This window comes from Schistocerca serialis, chromosome 1 (assembly GCF_023864345.2).
Source record: "Schistocerca serialis cubense isolate TAMUIC-IGC-003099 chromosome 1, iqSchSeri2.2, whole genome shotgun sequence".
In the NCBI taxonomy this organism is placed as follows: domain Eukaryota; kingdom Metazoa; phylum Arthropoda; class Insecta; order Orthoptera; family Acrididae; genus Schistocerca; species Schistocerca serialis.
In genome coordinates this window covers 354981178-355001702 of record NC_064638.1, presented here as the reverse complement: position 1 = coordinate 355001702, position 20525 = coordinate 354981178, and the positions used below count along the sequence as shown (strand labels likewise).

Here is a 20525-nt window from a genome sequence, read left to right as displayed (position 1 = left end):
CTGTCGGCGATCAGCAATTTTGTTGGGGTTTATGTGATCTGTCTTCTCCGGTGGGGGAGCAACAGTGCCCAAATGCCTGAGGAGGCTCCACTCCTTCCTACTGGGGCATGTAAAGTTTATTTCTTCTGTAGTCTCTTCTCATCTCTGTTCCCTGGTGGAATTTAATAATTCTGTCATTTGGTTTCCAATCAGTGGATCTCCAGTTTCTTCATATCTGTTTAGTAATACTTCCGTATCCAACCTGATATTAATCCTTATGAAAACCCCATGGCATACACGTCTTGGATGCCTCTTTCAGGATGGCTACAAATGTCTTACAGGTTCCTACAGTAGGAGACACATTTTGAGTATTCAATTCGACCTCTTTATGGAACATGTTCAAGCTGCCACTGTGTATATAGTTATTTTGCAGTTGTGCCTTTTGGAAACATTTACCCTAGAAAAACCTAGTGAAAATATTGGAATTATAGGGGTTGGACTGTGTATTGGTACTACTGAATGGGTCTGGGAATTAGTCATGCAAGTAACATCTCACTGGAAGCTTTCAGATTTAGATCATACCATGTTTGGTGGGACCACTTGAGGGCAACATATCAATCACATTACTGTGTGATCTCTCCTCAGTCTGTTGGAAAACTCTTGAAGCTATGCACTTACATGTTCAATGGATCACTTCATACACTGCTTGTCATTTCATTCAAAGAGTGGAAAACTCCCAGCAGTGATGTCATTCTCAGTTGCATAATTAAGGTTATGGTTCAAATTTGTTTTCCGCACCCCAGAATAACCATTACATTATCTTCTTTACCAAAATGTTTTCCTAGAAAACCTACCTCATAGGTGACACTACTGAGCCTTGCACCTGGCTTAAAAATACTGTTACACAGGAACAATAACAATTATGTATACAATAGATTGCTATTCACCTCATAGAGGAGACGTTAAGACACAGACAGGCACAGCACAGAGACTGCTAAACGTGTGAGTTCTCAGCCGAAAGGCCTTCTTCTATAGTGGTTCACACACACACACACACACACACACACACACACACACACACACACACACACACACACACCTTCCCACAAGCATAACTCACACACACATGACCACTATGTCTGCCCAATGAGAACAGTGAATAGTGAGTAGCAATCTACCCCGGATTTTCCACAGTTACACAAGAACCTCATTTATCTGAACTAGGTGGGATCAGATGTAATCCATATTATCAAAAATCTAGATAATGTGGAAATATTCTACTAAATACGAAAATTCTAATATCTACTACAATTTACAAAGTTTTGATTTTGGTGCTAACATGAAACAGTTTTTTGGCACATAAACTCTATAGTTACTACAATGCACTCACATTTATTTACTGAAATTTATGCGTAAGTTTATTTTGATTCAAACTTGTGTGGCATTTGAGAGCAGCATGATCACTTAGATTTTTCACTAACATCAGTTCAACTGGAATTATTTCCAGCTGGCATGCTAGGTAAACAACTAGTTTTTACAGCTGTGCTATTGCCTCCACATGAGACATTTTTTCCCCCGAAGTGCCACTTTTGTTCTCCAGTTGACCAACAACGTTGTCCTCTGCAGGATGACAGGTGGCAATGCATATTTTGTCATTGGCCATCACACCGTAACCAGTATCACTGTCATTCTGCAACCAGGCATCTATATCACTACTGGCTACATCTGAACAACCAGGAATGTTTGCTGACAATTCAGAAACTTCAAAGGTGTTGAAAACTTCACAAACTTCAGCAAGGGAATCATGAATAGCAGGCCATAATGTTTTTCCATGACTTCAGACTTGACAGCTCAGTAACTCGATACAAGAAGATGCAACCATAAAATTTACGTCTTTGAGTAGAGAAATCACACCTACATCTCCCTCTTCTTCAGTTAATTTACCCAGTACATGTTTTCTGTATACATGTTTGATGTTTTGCAGCCACTGTATCCCCCAAAAACTTTTACCCGTAACTGAAAGCTTTCCATCCTTCTGCCAAGCCTTGGCTTGCTGTTTAAGTTGGGACTGGACCGGATATCGTAACACCATGCTCTCTTTTCTCTCTGAACCAAATGAATAATGCTTCATCTGGTTTTAACTTCTTACTTTCTTTATTGTACCACAGTTCTGCAATTGATCTTTAATCATCATTTTGAAGCAGGAATCTTCAAGTTCTTTTCAGTTCTCCTTCCAGTCTGGCAAGTTGATGTCCGTGCACCACAATCTGAAGCCATGTTCTTTAGCAGTTCCCATTTGTCTGTTTTGTGTAGTGCTTTCAACCTGCTGTCCACTGAAACAACAGCTTACTTTGTCTTTGAAGCCATTTCACTCATGCACACTGAAAACATGGGAGCAAAAGAACAATAATAGTACAGCTTTTTAACACTGTAAGGAACATACCCATGCTGACTGTAGTAATGACATGCAGTGCCTATGACGTAACAACTGTACCAACAACCAACTGTGTGTGTGTGTGTGTGTAATGAAAAGGATAGTTGCTACTCACCACATAGTGGAGATGATCCGTCACAGAAAGGCACAATGAAACGACTGTTAGGAGGTTAGCTTTTGGCCAACAAGGCCTTTGTCAAAATTAGGCAAAACATACACACACACACACACACACACACACACACACACACACACACAAAACACATACACTCATGCAAATGCAACTCACACACACATGACCACAGTCTCTGGCAGCTGGGGCAGAGGGGGAGAGATAGCAGGGTAAGGATGGGGGTTGGTTAAGTGCTGCAGGGAGTGTGCAGGGACGAGGTGGAGAGCAGGGCATCTATGTGCAGTTGGGAGGTAATACACAGGGTGCTGGAGAGAAGTAAAAAGACTGTGTGCATTGGTGGAATGAGGACTGTATAGCACTGGAATGGAAACAGAGAAGAGGCTAGACTGGTAACGAAGGTTGAGGCTAGGAGGGTTAGGGGAACATAGGTTATATTGGAGGGAGCATTCCCACCTGTGCAATTCAGAAAAGCTGGTGTTGCTGGGAAGGATCCAGATGGCACAGGATCTACAGAAGTCATTGAAATGAAGGGCATCATGTTGGGTCATGTGCTCAGCAACAGGCAGTCCTGTTGTTTCTTGGCCACAGTTTGTTGGTTGCCATTCATGTGGACAGAGAGCTTGTTGGCTGCCAGGCCCACGTAGAATGCAGCACAGTGGTTGCTATTTAGTTTGTAGATCATGTGACTGGTGTCACAGGTAAACCTGCCTTTGATGCATAGGTGATGCTTGTGACTGGACAGGAGTAGGTGGTCGTAGAAGGATATATGGTCTTGCATCTAGTTCTATTACAGGACATGGGCCATGAGTCAAGGGGTTGTGAGGAGTGGCTGAATTGGGATGGACAAGGATGTTGTGTAGGTTTGGTGGGCAGTAGAATACCACTGTGGGAGGACATTCCTTATTCCACAGCATGACAAGATGTACATAAAACTCTGGAGCATAATGATTCAGTTGCTTCAGTCCTGGGTTGTACTGAGTCAGAAGGGGAATGCTCCTCTGCAGATAGACAGTGGGACTTCGTTAGGTGGTGTGTGGCTGGAGAGATAAAGCATGGGAGATCTGTTTCTGTACAAGATTGGGTGGGTAATTATAGTCTGTGAAGGTCTCAGTGAGACCCTTGGTATATTTCAAGAAAGAACACTTGTCACTACAGACGTGACAACCATGGGTGGGTAGGCTGTATGGAAGGAACTTCTTGGTATGGAATGGGTGGCAGCTGTCAAAGTGGAGATATTGCTGGTGGTTGTTAGGTTTGATATTAACGGACGTACTTACGTAGCCATCTTTGAAGTGGAGCTCAACATCAAGGAAGGTGGCTTGTGGGATTGAGAGGACCAGGTGAAGTGAATGGGGGAGAAGGTGTTGGGTTCTGGAAGAATTTGGATAGGGTGTCCTTACCCTCAATCCAGATCACGAAGATGTCATTGATGAATCTGGATCAAGTGAAGGTTCTGGGTGGTTATGAAGGATTCCTCTAGATGGCCCATGAACAGGTTGGCATAAGATGGTGCCATGTGGGTGCCCATTGCCATACCAGGGACTTGTTTGCAGGTGACACCTTCAAAGGAGAAGTTATTGTGGGTGAGGAAACAGATGGTCATGGTGACTAGGTAGGAGGTAATTGATTTGGAATCTGTCAGGTGTTGGGATAGGCAGTGTTCAATAATGGTAAGGCCATGGGCATTTGGGGTGTTAGGTCAATAGTGATGAGCAGGGCACCATGTGGTAAAGGAACAAAAACTTTCTATTTGCCTTTCTGCGAACCAGCATCTCCGCTATATGGTGAGTAGCAACTATCTTTTTCATTACATTGTTACATTCCATCCTGGATTTTCCATTTTATACACACACACACACACACACACACACACATGGTATGGTATGACATATATACAGTTGTTATGTTGTTAGCACTGCAAGTAGCATAGAGATCATCACTCCCTTGGTTTCAGAGGAGATTACGGTTTAACGTCCCGTCGACAACTAGGTCATTAGAGACGGAGCACAAGCTCGGATTAGGGAAGGATGGGGAAGGAAATGGGCCATGCCCTTTCAAAGGAACCATCCCGGCACTTGCCTGGAGTGATCTAGGGAAATCACGGAAAACCTAAATCAGGATGGCCGGACGCGGGATAGAACCGTCGTCCTCCCGAATGCGAGTCCAGTGTTCTAACCACTGCGCCGCCTCGCTCGGTCTTGCTTCCAGGTACCATTACTAAATTCAGCATGGGTCTTCTCCTTACAGTGCTAAGAAACTGTACCATTATTGTTATTTTGCTCCTGTGTTTTTAGTGTGTATGAGTGAAATGGCTTCAAAGAGAAAGTGAGTGAGCGAGTGAGTGTGTATGTGTGTGTGTGTGCGCGCGCATGTGTGTGTGTGTGTGTGTGTGTGTGTGTGTGTGTTTTGTGTGTGTGTGTGTGTGTGTAAACCAGAATATATATAGCTAAACCACAAATCTGGATTAATGAGGGCCAAATAAATGAGGTTCTTGTGTACCTGGTCTTCAGTACCCAGGCAGTTCTGTACTAATCCAAGTTCCCACAACTACTTCCAGCACAGCTTCTTGGTTATCAACCTCCTTGCTACTTCTAACATTACATTGAACTTTTTCCCCTGTATTTTCAGTGTTCGTGAACTCGTGTTGTCTGCACACTTTTGTCTACATCTCCAGAGCTGTGAAGCCATTGGTAGCTACTAAAGGTAGCAGTCTTACAGTATTTTTGAACCCCTTACCTGATCTGGAAGATATTAACCAGTCATATACCATGTTCTTAACTTTACTGCTGCTAAATGCAGTTCTAATTTTGCCTATACTAGTGGCATATTAGATTTGAGTTTCAAGATTGACTTACTCCAGAATCATGGTGTGATGAACACAACTACTATAGCACCAAAGGCTACCCACATCCATCTAAGCTGATTGCTTTACAGCAGCCAACATGAAAAACCATAGGTTGTCTTCACATTGTTGACCATTTCAACTACTTTGCAGTAATATCCACAATTGTCTATTATGATGATTTATTTACCTATAAAAATTAATTAGCAGTAGCTGATCAACAAAAAATCCCTGTTACACATTTTTCATGGTTTTATTCAATACAAAAATGTTTGACATGAAAAATGTCTGACATGATGCTGGAATAATTTATAGAAGAAACATGTGCATATGATGTACTAATGTTTTAGAATTAGCTAAATGTTATGTTACTAAATATTATTCATGAAATATGCTTCTTGTACATTCTTTAATTACCACTACAGTGGAGAATGAGATCAAGTTAACTTTCTAGTTCTTCAATAAAACACAGACGCAATGATGATGGAAGATGTTTCATTTGTAAACTCACCCATATCTTGCAAAATTAGTGTAAGCTTTCATGAAGAAATGGCTCATATTTCGATCATTTGGTGTCCACATGGTGCGTTCTAAGCGTGGTTTTCTTGGAAAGAATTCTGAAATGTTCACATGTATTTGTAATTTTTTGAAAATTAAATAGCACTACATAAAATGTTTTAACAGAGATACAGAAATCCATTTTGAAGCAATTTAGCCTTCTCTTGTTTATTTTTTATTTTTATTTTTAAGTAACAAATGTAGGAACTATTATTTTCCTGACTAAATTGGAAATAATTTGTTGTATCCATGATGCAAAAGAGATTAAAACAGGGCTGCTAACAAATGATGAGGCTTACTTAAAAATAAATGTACTGAATTTCAGCAAGCTGACAGTTTAACCTTATTTAATTGTTTTTTTTTTTGCATGATTTACAACAAAAATTGTAGGAACTATTCCTCACTAACTGCACTATTATTTACACATGAAGAAGAGAGTCAAAATTCACGGTTATCTCTTGCTATTTTTTTGGTCTGGAAAGGATGGTAGCTATCACAGTATAAGTGTTATTGGTGGGCTTAAGATGAAAGAAGTTTTTATTGAACCATCTGAGACAGGCAACATAGTGGCTAGCTGACACAAAGAGGAGATTTTGTTCAATAAATACAAAGTGAAGATATCATTTAATATGTAGAACATATCATAAAATAAGGATGCACTACACATATTAGAAAATGTAGAGAGGTGCTGATGTTACTTCCTCAGATTCTAAGTGATATGGTCATCACAGATTTGGAGAAAAAAATCTGAAACATATTTACATTCAAGAGGTAATAACATGTCACAAACATGAAAATGTACACACACTGAAGCACACATGAAAACTCTTATCATCTGATTACATGCCATGAATCCACCTTGCACATTTTATTCTATTTCTGTCAATTCTGTATTCTACCACATCAGTGGCAGTGTTGTCCATGTAAGGAACGATGTCATTTAAGAGCATCACAATCATTGTGTGGTGTTTATGAGGATGTTACCACCAAACAGCACTGCATGAAAGTAAATTACATCACTCATACTTTGTCCATGAGTAAGTACACTCATCCAATGCCAGTGCATATTAATCAGCACAAATGGTATGCTTGAGTAGATCAGCCATTAAGTTTTCCTTTCTTCTGAGAATTGTACAAATGTGGAATTATGGAAAACTATCATCTTTTAGAATGGCAGTCCTTCTGAATGCAATGTCTACTAGTCCCTGTCCTTCACCTACAGCGCACCATTTTCTGATCTCACTCCTCTCCCTCACCAGCTTCATACATATCCATCACTTCAATTACATTTATAGGTGTGTAGAGTCTCAGTCACAGCATTCCCTTGTACCCCAGTGAGCAACATGCCACTACATGTATCTACTATGATACCCATATTCCATAACTTCTCGTATGTGTGAGAACTTACTGCTCACTGACTTCTTGCATTGTGAGTAGTTGCCTTTGCTCATTCTATTCAGGATTTTCCATTAACATTTCTAAGGAAGTATTGCTTACTACATTAACACATTTTGTCATAATGTTTGTACCTCAAGTGTCCTCTTGACTGATTAAATACACTCCTGGAAATTGAAATAAGAACACCGTGAATTCATTGTCCCAGGAAGGGGAAACTTTATTGACACATTCCTGGGGTCAGATACATCACATGATCACACTGACAGAACCACAGGTACATAGACACAGGCAACAGAGCATGCACAATGTCGGCACTAGTACAGTGTATATCCACCTTTCGCAGCAATGCAGGCTGCTATTCTCCCATGGAGACGATCGTAGAGATGCTGGATGTAGTCCTGTGGAACGGCTTGCCATGCCATTTCCACCTGGCGCCTCAGTTGGACCAGCGTGCTGGACGTGCAGACCGCGTGAGACGACGCTTCATCCAGTCCCAAACATGCTCAATGGGGGACAGATCCGGAGATCTTGCTGGCCAGGGTAGTTGACTTACACCTTCTAGAGCACGTTGGGTGGCACGGGATACATGCGGACGTGCATTGTCCTGTTGGAACAGCAAGTTCCCTTGCCGGTCTAGGAATGGTAGAATGATGGGTTCGATGACGGTTTGGATGTACCGTGCACTATTCAGTGTCCCCTCGACGATCACCAGTGGTGTACGGCCAGTGTAGGAGATCACTCCCCACACCATGATGCCGGGTGTTGGCCCTGTGTGCCTCGGTCGTATGCAGTCCTGATTGTGGCGCTCACCTGCACGGCGCCAAACACGCATACGACCATCATTGGCACCAAGGCAGAAGCAACTCTCATCGCTGAAGACGACACGTCTCCATTCGTCCCTTCATTCACGCCTGTCGCGACATCACTGGAGGCGGGCTGCACAATGTTGGGGCGTGAGCGGAAGACGGCCTAACGGTGTGCGGGACCGTAGCCCAGCTTCATGGAGACGGTTGCGAATGGTCCTCGCCGATACCCCAGGAGCAACAGTGTCCCTAATTTGCTGGGAAGTGGCGGTGCGGTCCCCTACGGCACTGCGTAGGATCCTACAGTCTTGGCGTGCATCCGTGCATCGCTGCGGTCCGGTCCCAGGTCGACGGGCACGTGCACCTTCCGCCGACCACTGGCGACAACATCGATGTACTGTGGAGACCTCACGCCCCACGTGTTGAGCAATTCGGCGGTACGTCCACCCGGCCTCCCGCATGCCCACTATACGCCCTCGCTCAAAGTCCGTCAACTGCACATACGGTTCACGTCCACGCTGTCGCGGCATGCTACCAGTGTTAAAGACTGCGATGGAGCTCCGTATGCCACGGCAAACTGGCTGACACTGACGGCGGCGGTGCACAAATGCTGCGCAGCTAGCGCCATTCGACGGCCAACACCGCGGTTCCTGGTGTGTCCGCTGTGCCGTGCGTGTGATCATTGCTTGTACAGCCCTCTCGCAGTGTCCGGAGCAAGTATGGTGGGTCTGACACACCGGTGTCAATGTGTTCTTTTTTCCATTTCCAGGAGTGTATGTATTGCTGAGTTAGAATGATGAATAGACCTTATAACTTTTTTAAACAAAGATAGGCATTAGGAAATTTTTCTTTTGGTCAAAATGAACAAAAATTATCACATTTTATGTACTCACCAACATCCATAAAAGGTGCTCCTGTTAGAAAGTAGTGTTCTATATTATGAGGTACTTTTCTCCACTGAGGAAGTTTGAATGCCTCCACTGTTGTGTTTAAAACATAAATATATACGGGTACATTTCTGTCAACAAGTAACTTCACTATTTTATCTGTTGGTGCTCTGTACAGAAAATCAGACATCATCTGGAAGCAAACAATATATTAAATCTTATGTTAACGCATCTGGAAGTCACTGTTTAAAAAATTACTAGCAAAGTAAATTGTGAGAAGCAATATAGACAGGATACATAAATGGAGGTGAAGCAAAATTGTCTTCAATCATATGAAGATAACAACAAGAATTTTGTGTGGTTCAGTGGTCTGGTGCAAGTCTTACAATTGGACATCACTTCAGTGACATACAGATTCCTAACCTGCCCCAGTGTTTCTACTACATAAAGGGGACCTACAATTTAATGTGGAAGCTGAACAATGCATCATTTCTGGCAAAGTAAGAATTCCAAGCTCTGACTGGGATTTGATCCATAACACTTCAGTTGCCAGCTATGCAGTTTACTACTAGATCAACAGACCAACACTACATGAAGAAAAACAACAAACTTAAATCTGAAGAGACATTTCAGTTCACTGAGTCTCCTCAATTGCAATTTTCTTAGAACAAGTAAGCAATTATGCCCTAAGGGCAAATCAGTACCCAAATATATCAGCAATGGATTAACATTATTTGTTGTGACAGATCTTGAGACTTCAAACATTTCTGGACTGGGAGCTTTCTCGGCATTTGTATTTCAAATCTGTTTTACACTGTGCTTTCATGTATATATCTATAAAATCATCTGCATTATCAATGTTCTTTAGAAATAGATCTATTCTATTCTCACTTAAGAAAGAGTTGTATCATGTAGAAGAACAACAAGTCATTTCAGCCATTTCTTGTAGCCAGAAGGCCACTACATTACTCTTTTATTTGTATACCTTATGAGTCATTATGAGTTTGGGTGATTTTAAATCCAGAATCATAAATCACTGCATATTGCACTCTATTTCCTGAACAAGTAATGTTATCATTTGTCAAGTGGACAACACTTCTCTAAAATCAATTTTATTTACATTAAGTGCACTGCCACAGGCGGTAATTCTAAAAGAAAACACAGAGAGAAAATATCCAGAATAAGCCAAAACTGTTGTTCTTAGATCAACACAATGAGAGACGGTTCTAAGGGAAAACATACTGCATTGAGCTTCTTGTTTAATTGATCTATGCATTGACTTAATTCCAACTTTCTTTTCCAGCTGGATCCTGAATATTTTACACGGTTTTCTGGATTCTGACTATTTTATACAGTGTTTTGTTTAGTGTATCAGTATTACTGCCTATTTCTGGTGCTATCAGTTCATTTTTGATTGTTTTAACATGAGTCATTGTGAGACGAAAGTCATTAAAAGAACATTTTATATTTTATATAGTTTAAGAACAAGAGTGCCCCACTACTGATCCTTATGGTACCCCATACGGATATGTTCCCCTATTCTGAAGTTAGTTTCTTGCCTGTGATACAGTCTGCCAATGAGACCCTGCTGCTGATGGAATAACACTTTAGTTTGCTTATATAATTTTGTGATCTACACAACCCAGAGCTTTGGCATGGTCATAAAAATACAAACAGGATAATATTTCTTATTTAGCCCTGGCAGGACCTCATTCATGTGGTCTTGTATTGCCTTTTCTGTGAATGGTTCTTTATGAAAGAGTAGGTCTATACCTGGAGGTGGTTTTTCTCATCTCCAGTTTTACAGAGATTTATTACTACTGTATATTTAAGTTTATCAGGGAACTGCCACATGCCACTGATTTATTACAAAGATAGCTTAAGCGTTGTCCTATCAAGTTACTATAAGATTTTAATATTTCAATAGAAACACCTTCACAATCCAAAGAAATTATAACTTTTTAGTTAGTGAATTTTGTAATCTTCTTAGGAGTTTGATCTTTGAAAGTAATGTCTGTTGGTGGTGCATGCAGTGTCTGTACAAGTAAATCTAATGTATCTGGTTTCATTGTTTATTATTGGGTGCAATATCTGCTGCCACTGTGAGAATACTATAACTACATTTATTCTGCAGATCTGTTGTTAGAATGAAGAAGTTCAGTTGCAGCTGTGGAGCCCAGCAGAAACGCCAGCAGCTGTAGTGGTTTCTATGTATGCACAGAATTTAGTTTAGTTTTTGTTCTCATTTTTTCTGTGAAGAAGTGAATTGCATATTGTGTTGGTTAGTGTAAGATAACTTATACTTAGAAGGGTTAAGGAGGGGAGGGGGAGGGGGAATGAGGAACTAAATCGGAGAGGAGGATAGAAGGGGAAAAATGGGTAGGGTCATTAGCTGAGGGCAGCACACAAAGAGGATGGGAGATGAGAATAGGGAGGAAGCAATATGACAGAAGGGATGGAAACTGTTGGGTGGCAGATGTGGGAACAGTAGGTTACTGTAGGTTAAGGCGAGGATAATTTCAGAACCAGAGAATGTGTTGTAAGGAAACTCCAATCTGTGCAGTTCATAAAAGCTGGTGGTGGACAGGAGTACCTAGATGGCTCGGGTAGTGGAGGAGTCATTGAAATCAAGCACGTTATGTTCAGTTGAACGTTGTGTTACAGGGTAGTCTACTTTGGTCTTGGCCACAGTTTGGCAGTGGTTATTCATCCTTGTGCAGAGCTGGTTGGTTGTCACATCAATATAAAAATCTGTGCAATGATCACAGCAGAGCTGGTATATGACATGGCTGCTTTTGGCCCAGCCTCTGATGGAGTTAAGATAAGCCTGTGACAGGACTGGTATAGGAAATGGTGGGTGGGTGGATTGAGCAAGTCTTGCACCTGAGTCTTCCACAGGAATATAGTCCCTGTGGCAAGGGGTCGGGATTGGGACTGGCATAGGGATGGACTATGATGTTATGGAGGTTGGGTGGCTGATGGGATACCACTTTAGGAGAGGTAGGAAGGATCTTGGGTACAATGTCCCTCATTTCAGGGCATGATGATAGGTAATCAAAGGTGTGATGAAGGATGTGGTTCATTTCTTCCAGTCTGGGGTGCTGTTAGGTGATGAAAGGGGCACTCCTTTGCAGCTGGTTCTTGGACATGGTACGAGAGTTGGGGTGTGAGAGGAAATGGCACTGGAGATCTGTTTGTGGACTAGATCTGGGGAATAACGCCTGCCTGTGAAGACTTTGGTGACATCCTCAGCATGCTTATTTTCATGATTTTGACTCAGGGCCAAGACACCCCATCTTCATTCTTTGACAACATCAATGCCTTCTCTTCCATCTGCTTCACTCTGTCCTCCTCAACCCAGTGTGCCACCTACTTGGACATTGACCTCCTCCTCTGTGATGACTCCATCCACACCTATGTCCACATTAACCCACCAAACACCAACAGCACCTTCATTACATGTTATCCATTCCACACCAAAAATTCCCTTCCATACAGCCTGGCCACATGGGGGAGGTGACAAGAATTTGCCCGTTACGCTGTGGGGTCTCACCAAAGCCTCTACAGAGAGGCACTATCCCCCCAGACCTAGTTGATAAACAGATTGTCTGTGTGATTTCCTCTCATCCCAATCTTCCCACCACAGTCAAGAACCAGCTGCAAAGAAGTGCCCCCTTCATCACTCAGTACCACCCCAGATTAGAATAAATAATCCATATCCTTCATCAGGGCTTTACCTATCATCATGCCCTAAAATGAGGGACATCCTTCCTAAGAACCTTCTCGCCCCTCCTAAAGTGGTGTCCTGTTACCCACTCAACCTCCACAAATTCTAGTCCGTCCCTATGCCACTCCCAATCCCAACCTCTTGCTGCAAGAATCGTATCCCAGTGGAAGAGCCAGGTGCAAGACCTAACCAATCCACCCACCCAACACTCCCTATTCCAGTCCTGTCACAGGCTTATCCTACCTCATCAGAGGTTGGGCCACCTGTGAAAGCAGCAGTGTCATGTACAAACTCTGCTGGAATCATTGCACAGCTTTTTAAATTGGTATCAGGGTTGCCATAAATCTCCCCAAGTGAAATTCCCTGATATTTCCTAATTTCCAGACAAGTTTAGCATTTTTCACTGACAATTTTTGAGATTGATTGATTGATTGAGAGGGTTTATGGGACCAAATGGCGAGCTCGTCAGGCCCATGATTCCAAAGTTACTGACAGAAGAAAGAGGGTCCGCTAAAAGTGGATGGATCCCGTTAGGGGAGTCAGACTATAAAACAAGGAAGTTACAACACACACATTAAAGGCATAAAAGGTTAGACCAAATCTAAAAACTGGAAAATAAGAGAGGCTTTTCCACGGGGGAATGGTCATGCGCCCCTAGACTAATAAAATGTGAAGAGAGGCCCCAACCACAACCACATTGCATCTGCTACAGGAGTAACGGATACCGTCAGTCTGGCTCCACAACCATATTGTCGGGGTGGTTTGTTACACAGGAGAAACAATGGGTGAACCTGGTATGACCAATGCGTAGATGGCATAAAGCAGTGGACTCCTTCCAAGAGGAGAGGAAGGAAGGGCACCAAAGTGTAGTAGTCTCCTTGATTGTGCGGAGTTTATTACTGAGAGCAGTAGCACACCAGATGTCATCCCACTTTAGGGCGCAGAGAGATTTGACATAGATCTGCACATCCACAGCTGGAGTCATGAAAGGGAATCGAGGGTGAGTATCAGTTTGTTTAGCCAAACGGTCAGCCAGTTCATTCCCTGATACCCATATGACTTGGGACTCAGAGGAAGGCAACTGAGCAGGTGGCACGGCCAAATGAGGAGGAAAGGTCATGGATAGCAAAGACCAAAGGATGATGAGAGTAGCAGGCTGCTCATTGAGTCAATACATATTAAGACACTGTGGAAGGAGGCCTGAGTAACAAAATGGAGCGTACTGGTAATAGCTAGCAGCTCTACTGTGAACACACTACATGATGCAGGAAGACCATAGGTGTGACAGAGAACATAGGACCCTGGAATAGGTCAGTCCTAATCCACGGTCTAGGCACCATCCAAGGGGGGAAGTGAGAGGAAATACACGGGGCACATTTCAGTGAATGGAGATGGAGATCCTGACAGAGGGAAGTGAGACGTATTCCAACCGGCCATCCCACCTGTAGGCAGTGATCAGGAGGGAGATGTCCCTTGCTTGTAAAGAAGACAGAGTACACGGAATGGTTAGGGAACCTGTGAATGGTGATGGCATAAGAAACCAGAAGTTGGCTTCATCGTATCTGCAGAGGGGAAATCCCTGCTTCTGTGAGGAGATTGCCAACGGGACTAGTGCAAAAGGCACCAATAGCCAGATGTACCCCATAACGGTGAATAGGATCAAGTATTTTTGGAGTGGAAGGAGCTGCTGAGTCATAAACCTGACTTCCATAATCTAGTTCGGACAAGACCAGAGCATGGCAAAGATGGAGAGGAGTAGCATAGTCTGCACCCCAAGATATGTGGGCCAGGAAGCAGAGAGTACTAAGCTTCTGCATGCATGTCATCCTCAGGTGGTGAATATGGGGCAGCCATGTCAGCTTTTCATCAAAAAAGGCCCAAGAAATGGGACTGTGCTGCAGCATCTACTAGCTGGTAGCTAGTCTGGTGAGTTCTGATTTATGGGGCTGTGGTTTGATATCTCTGCTTCCTACAAGATGTCCACAGATGGTTGATGTACACTGCATTGTTGTTAGGTGTTTCCCTTTACAAAAACTGATGTCACTCTCTTCAAAATCATGAGCATTTCACCAGTGGTCAGACCATGCTTCACCATGATGAATAACTGAGCTGAAATGGCAAAAGCTTATCACTGGCAAGATCGAAAAAAAGAAAAAAATATCTTTTTCCAGCATGCCCGCACCATGTACTGGCCCAATCTTTGGCAACTACAATATTGACTGAGAACTCCAGAGTAGTGGCGATTCATAGAATATGGTAAGGAAAAAAAGGAAACCCTGAGGAAACATACCCATAAAATCACAAAGACTGGACTTTTGGCTTGGCTAGCAGCATCTATGTTTTTATGGGTGCTGGCTACGAAGTGTTATGTGCTAGGCTTGAAGATGAATTAGTCTGTATTCAGTAGTCAGATGGATTCAAAACCAATAACTTATACTGAATGCAAAGAAGTCCCAAATAATTTTAGCATTCTACCAGAAATTACTTAGGTCTGAACTCTATGGAGAATAGCCTCTCATTCTTTTTGATAGTATCTGAAATCCATATTGGAAGACAGTGAAGAACTTGGTATATCTTTCGATGTCAGCCTCAATGGTACAAAATATAATTTTGACATGTGCAGGAGCTGGTCGCAGTGGCTGGGCAGTTCTAGGCGCTTCAGTCCGGAACTCCATGACTGCTACGGTCACAGGTTGAATCCTGCCTTTGGCATGGATGTGTGAGATGTCCTTAGGTTAGTTAGGTTTAAGTAGTTCTAAGTTCTAGGGGGCTGATAACTTCAGATGTTAAGTCCCATAGTGCTCAGAGCCATTTGAACATGTGCAGGAAGACTTCCGCTTACCTCTAAGTCCTCCAGAAGTTTTGGTGCATGTGGAGGATGTGAAACATAAACTTATGTAATGACTTCTACTGTTGAACCTTCATTATTTCAGGTTAATCCATCATGGCATGAATAGTGAAAACTCTAGAACCATGAATGTTTATGTGTGTTACATCTGCAACATCCATATTTTTGAACACGTCAGTGCTTGATATGCTTAGTTAGCACGACTGCAGCCAGACTACTATACAGTTTGCTTGTTTCATTGGCTCTCCAATGTGCAGGCAGCCTGGGACCTCACATAAGACATCAAGTACCTCTCATCTCATAATAATCACAATATGAGTCTCATTTAATTAGTATCCTAGCTGTGCCTGAAATGACAACATTTCTACCATTGACTGTAACTGTTGTTTGCTATCCACTATTGGCCAGTTTTGGTTATGATGCCATTGTCAAGTGATAGTTGTCATACACAAGGACAGACACTATGCTCTCCAGCAAAGATAAAACCTATGACAGGAAGTCACACATAAAACAGATATAAAAACAGGTTAAAAGCAGTATCAGAACTGAGAACAATGCCCAGTGTGAATCAACTGTAATAAAATAAATTGTCACAGCACTGGCAGCTATCAAATAGGTAATAAAATGAGCAGCTGAGTGCACATTGACAGTCACCACCTCAACACGCACTCGGCTGCTGATTATACATGGGCCTGTCAGATTAAGGTGACCACCACCTGCATTTGATGTCAGTGTGCAATAACCAGTCACACATACCAGGTGGCAGCACTAGCAGTGGAGGGTATATGAAGCACATTGGGGAGGGATACAGAAAGCAGGGCAGTCATTGTCGTAATACATAAACGGAGCAATTTATCTGATGTTCACAAGGGCATGATCATTGGCTTTTAGGCCAAAGGTGGAAGTATTTCTGAAAGGCAAAGTTTGTAAACTGTTCACATGCCACTGTGCTTATAGTATACCATGCATGGCTAAATGGCACTATCCAAAATCGGCACTGAGGCAACCATGGTGCACCACGGGCCATAGGTGACAGGGTTGAATAATAGTTGCGGTAATGTGCATGGACTAATAGACATGCAACTGTTGAGCAACTGACTGCCCAGATGGACCAAGGGACTACCAACAGTGTCTCCTCAACGACCATTAGGTGAATGTTGCTGTGTCTGGGGGATCCACAGCAAGTGCATGGTTCATACATCCATGCTGACTGCTATTCATCGATGATGAAGGCTGGAAATTGCTTGCCAGTTCCGCAACTGGATGTCCACTGAGTGGCAACAGGCAGCCTTTTCAGATGAATCACGTTTTATGCTCCATCGGACCAATGGACGTTCGGATGTATGGTGTGAAACTTCGGAAAGCTAACACCCTGCAAAAATGTTAATGGTCGGGGAAATGTTTTTGTGGCATTCTATGGAAGATCTCGTCATTCTAAAAGGTACAATGTATCAACACAAGTGTGCACATATCCTTGGGGACTGTGCATGCCCCTACATGCAGTTTGTTTCTCCTCGGCAGGATGGCGTCTACCAGCAGGACAGTGCAACATGTCACACAGCTCACATAGCATATGAGTGGTTCGAAGGGCACCTGGATGAGTTTACCGTACTCCACCAGCCATTAAACCCCCCAGATTTAAACTCATTCAAGAATCTGTGGGACCACCTCGATCAGGTTGTTTGCGCCATGGATCTGCAACCGAGAAACCCAGTGTGGCTTGTCACAGCATTGGAGTTGGCTTGGCTCCGCATACCTTTTGGTACCTTCCAGAAGCTCATCGACATTCTTACTGCACATCTCACAGTGGTCCATGCTGCAGAAGTTGGTTATCCGGGCTTTTGACAGAAGGTCACATTAATGTGACTGGACAGTGTATTACATGTTTGAAAATTGCTGGTGCAGCCACAATTTATTTTATTACAGTTGACTCAGACTTGGCAGTGTTCTCATTTCTTTTACTGCTTTCAAACTGGTTTTGTACCAATGCATGAATACTTGTCATAGGTTTTATCTTTACACACTATAGACTGATGGCTAGCCAGTGTGATGGTCTGTCCTCATGCATAACAATTACTACCTGTCAACTGCAATGCTCCATTCTTCTCCCAGTTTTGAGTCTTTCTCTTTTATTGTCTCAGTCACTGATGGTACTTTCTTTCCCCTCTCTTTGTTAAATGTGTCCTAGCATGTTTCTCTTCCTTTACCTATTCTCTCATGACCATTGCTGTCAGTGTCCTCAGTTAAAATCTACCTGTCTGCAGCTTGTCTTTGCTGCTCTAACTTTTATGAACTAATATACACTGTGTAAAATTTTACATAACTCTCCTACAGATGAGTGTTTGCCTGTCCTCATTTTTATTTATTGCTGTGATCCAGAAATTTCCATTTTTGTTATATTTTCCATTCTAGATTTCTAGTGTTGTTAAAATTGTGAGCTTTGCTTTCTTTTCAAAAATCTACTGCAGGTCATAAAAGTTTAATGATGGGAAGAATCAAATATACATTAAATGTTTGTATCTTAGTCTTTTTTCCACTTCATTTTTACAATTAATTTTCATTTGAGACATATAAAAGCCCTTTAACTACTAATGTCTATTTTATATCTCTTTGGAGGATTAAAATATTGTTATCACATCCATACTAATTTTTAGTTATTTTCAAAAGAAGGAATTAATTAATAATATATAAGACAAGTACTTACATCAATATAGCGATCACGGATATAATTGGTGTTGTTAGGTTCAGGCCAATAGGTGTACATGTACTTAATTGCTTGATATATTCCTTCAGGATTTAAAGTGTAGTTATAACGAAAAACCAACTCTCTTATTTTTTGATCAAAGAATTGATTGTCCACAGTATAGTAAGGTGCTAAAGTGTCATTATCATCTGAAAACATGAGGTGAAAATAAATTATTATTGTCAAGAAATAAATATTAGAAAGTAAAAACAACACATTATACATGTCAATTACAACACATTATACATGTCAATTTTATGAATAGTCTTTTCTGACTTACTAATTATAATTAAACAGAATCTTGAAATATTCTGCCTGACATAAAAAAGTGGTGAAAAAATGCATTCTTCACTTGCAGTGTTATTCCTCACAATTACAAAATGATATTCAAGTCTCCAAAGAAACCTGCTGCATAACTGTTACTGTAAGTATGTCCAAATAAAAACAGAAAGCTTAATACTTACCTAGAGAGAACCACTAGTTACCTGAATCAGACTTTGCTTTATGTGAGAAAAGAGAAAAAAATGTTGGGAAAAATCAGACTGTGAAGGGATTCTTCTTTCAGCTTCTGTTCATGCATATTAAGTGTTTGTCAGAAGTGAAAATTTATATCTTTATTTACTACTAATTCCGTTTCAAGATTCTTTTCTTTGTAACTATCACAGTAAGTAAGTACTTACATAAATCCCACGTGTTCATTATTTCATGTCATTTCTGTAAATGTTTATTGAATGTCCAGTAATAGAACATTCTACTGGCATGGAAATAGCTGAAGATAGCTCACTATTCTATTTATTTTATTTTATGAATTTTTATATAGACAATGAGAAATTCCATACTGCATCACAGGACATTTTGAAACCTTTTGTTGCTTTAATGCTTGACATATACCAAATCTTGATGAGATGTACTGAACAGGATGAGGAAATGATTGAAAAGACAGAGAGAGAGAGAGAGAGAGAGAGAGGGAGGGAATAAAATAAGCCATGTAAGCATAAGAGCAAGTGGGCGGGGGGGAGAGATGAGGGGGGAAGTGGGACGGGATGTTTCAAACTTCTGAGCAGCCATCAGCCACATGGATGATAGCAGCCACCATAAATTTCCATTTCTCTGCAACCATCCCAACTTTAGTTCATAAGAAGAGCAATGGAAATAGTGACATGAAAGAAGAGTAGCATCTCTAAAATGTGCATAAAAACTGAATCTACAACTCAGTTGTACTCCCAAAAGCACACCCTTAATAATCTTAGTTTGTACACAAAATGGGCTCCTAATAACTGTCAGGATATATTTAATCATAGTTAGTGGTTTACTGCCAAGATAAAAGGGTAAAAGGCATTTTACCAAGGAGATACAGTACTTTTTCCCCTATGAAGTGATGTGGGAATAACTGATCCAACAACTGACTGTAGTGTGTGGTATGACTGGTACAAATCGTATCTCTGAAGTTACTCTCAGTGTCAAGTTATCCTATGCCATTTACAACCTGGTATTTGTGTAGTTAGAAGTAAATTCTGTGCCCTTAAATATGAGTACATTATTTTGTGTGTTGTATAAGCCTTACCATACAACTGGTGACCCTGACACTACAGAAACAATTATAAAGTGTGGATAATTTATTTTGGAGACAGCTAAATACAGTGCCACAAAAATGAAAGACACTCACAATCAGTGGCGTGCCATCAAGAATGAGATTCAATAAATTTGCCATAAAAGATTTGGAGCTCTCTCTTCTTGCAATGCAAAAAGTGAACACAGTACAATGCAACGAACTGGTATTTTAAAACAGTACAAAGCCCCGTGTTGATTCAACAAATGAAATGAAAATAAGAACTACACACTACAGTGCATTTGATCTTTCCACTATGCGAGAAGGTAAAATGATGCCAGATTTGAGAATGTTGACTGTTCTGATGATTTCTTCTGCACTGCACCCACACTCAGGAGCAAATGTCCATCCACTGGTTCAAGCAGTTCTTCCATGCTTTGTTTGCAGTTATGAGCCCTGACACTTATTCCGAACCAACCACAAATTTGATTCACAGTCAGGGAAAATATTTTTTGCACCAGCAAGTTACCAGAGATTGTGAGCAATTTATGCTAGTCATCAGCAATTGAGACCAGCGGATGATAGCATTGGCGCTGGACATTTTTGTGCAACCACCACTTCATA

At 41.6% G+C, this 20525-nt stretch overlaps 1 protein-coding gene across 2 annotated transcripts in view; it reads right to left on the bottom strand.

Moving 5' to 3' along the window:
• Positions 1 to 20525, bottom strand: part of LOC126470099 (cholinesterase) — a 186229-nt gene that overhangs the window by 35747 nt on the left and 129957 nt on the right. For both annotated transcript variants that reach the window (XM_050097670.1, XM_050097679.1), the window contains exons 8-10: positions 18314 to 18501; positions 9041 to 9227; positions 5900 to 6005 (exon numbers count right to left, since the gene is read on the bottom strand). In XM_050097670.1, the coding sequence (XP_049953627.1) occupies positions 5900 to 6005; positions 9041 to 9227; positions 18314 to 18501 (481 nt within the window). The remainder of the gene's footprint in view (positions 1 to 5899; positions 6006 to 9040; positions 9228 to 18313; positions 18502 to 20525) is intronic.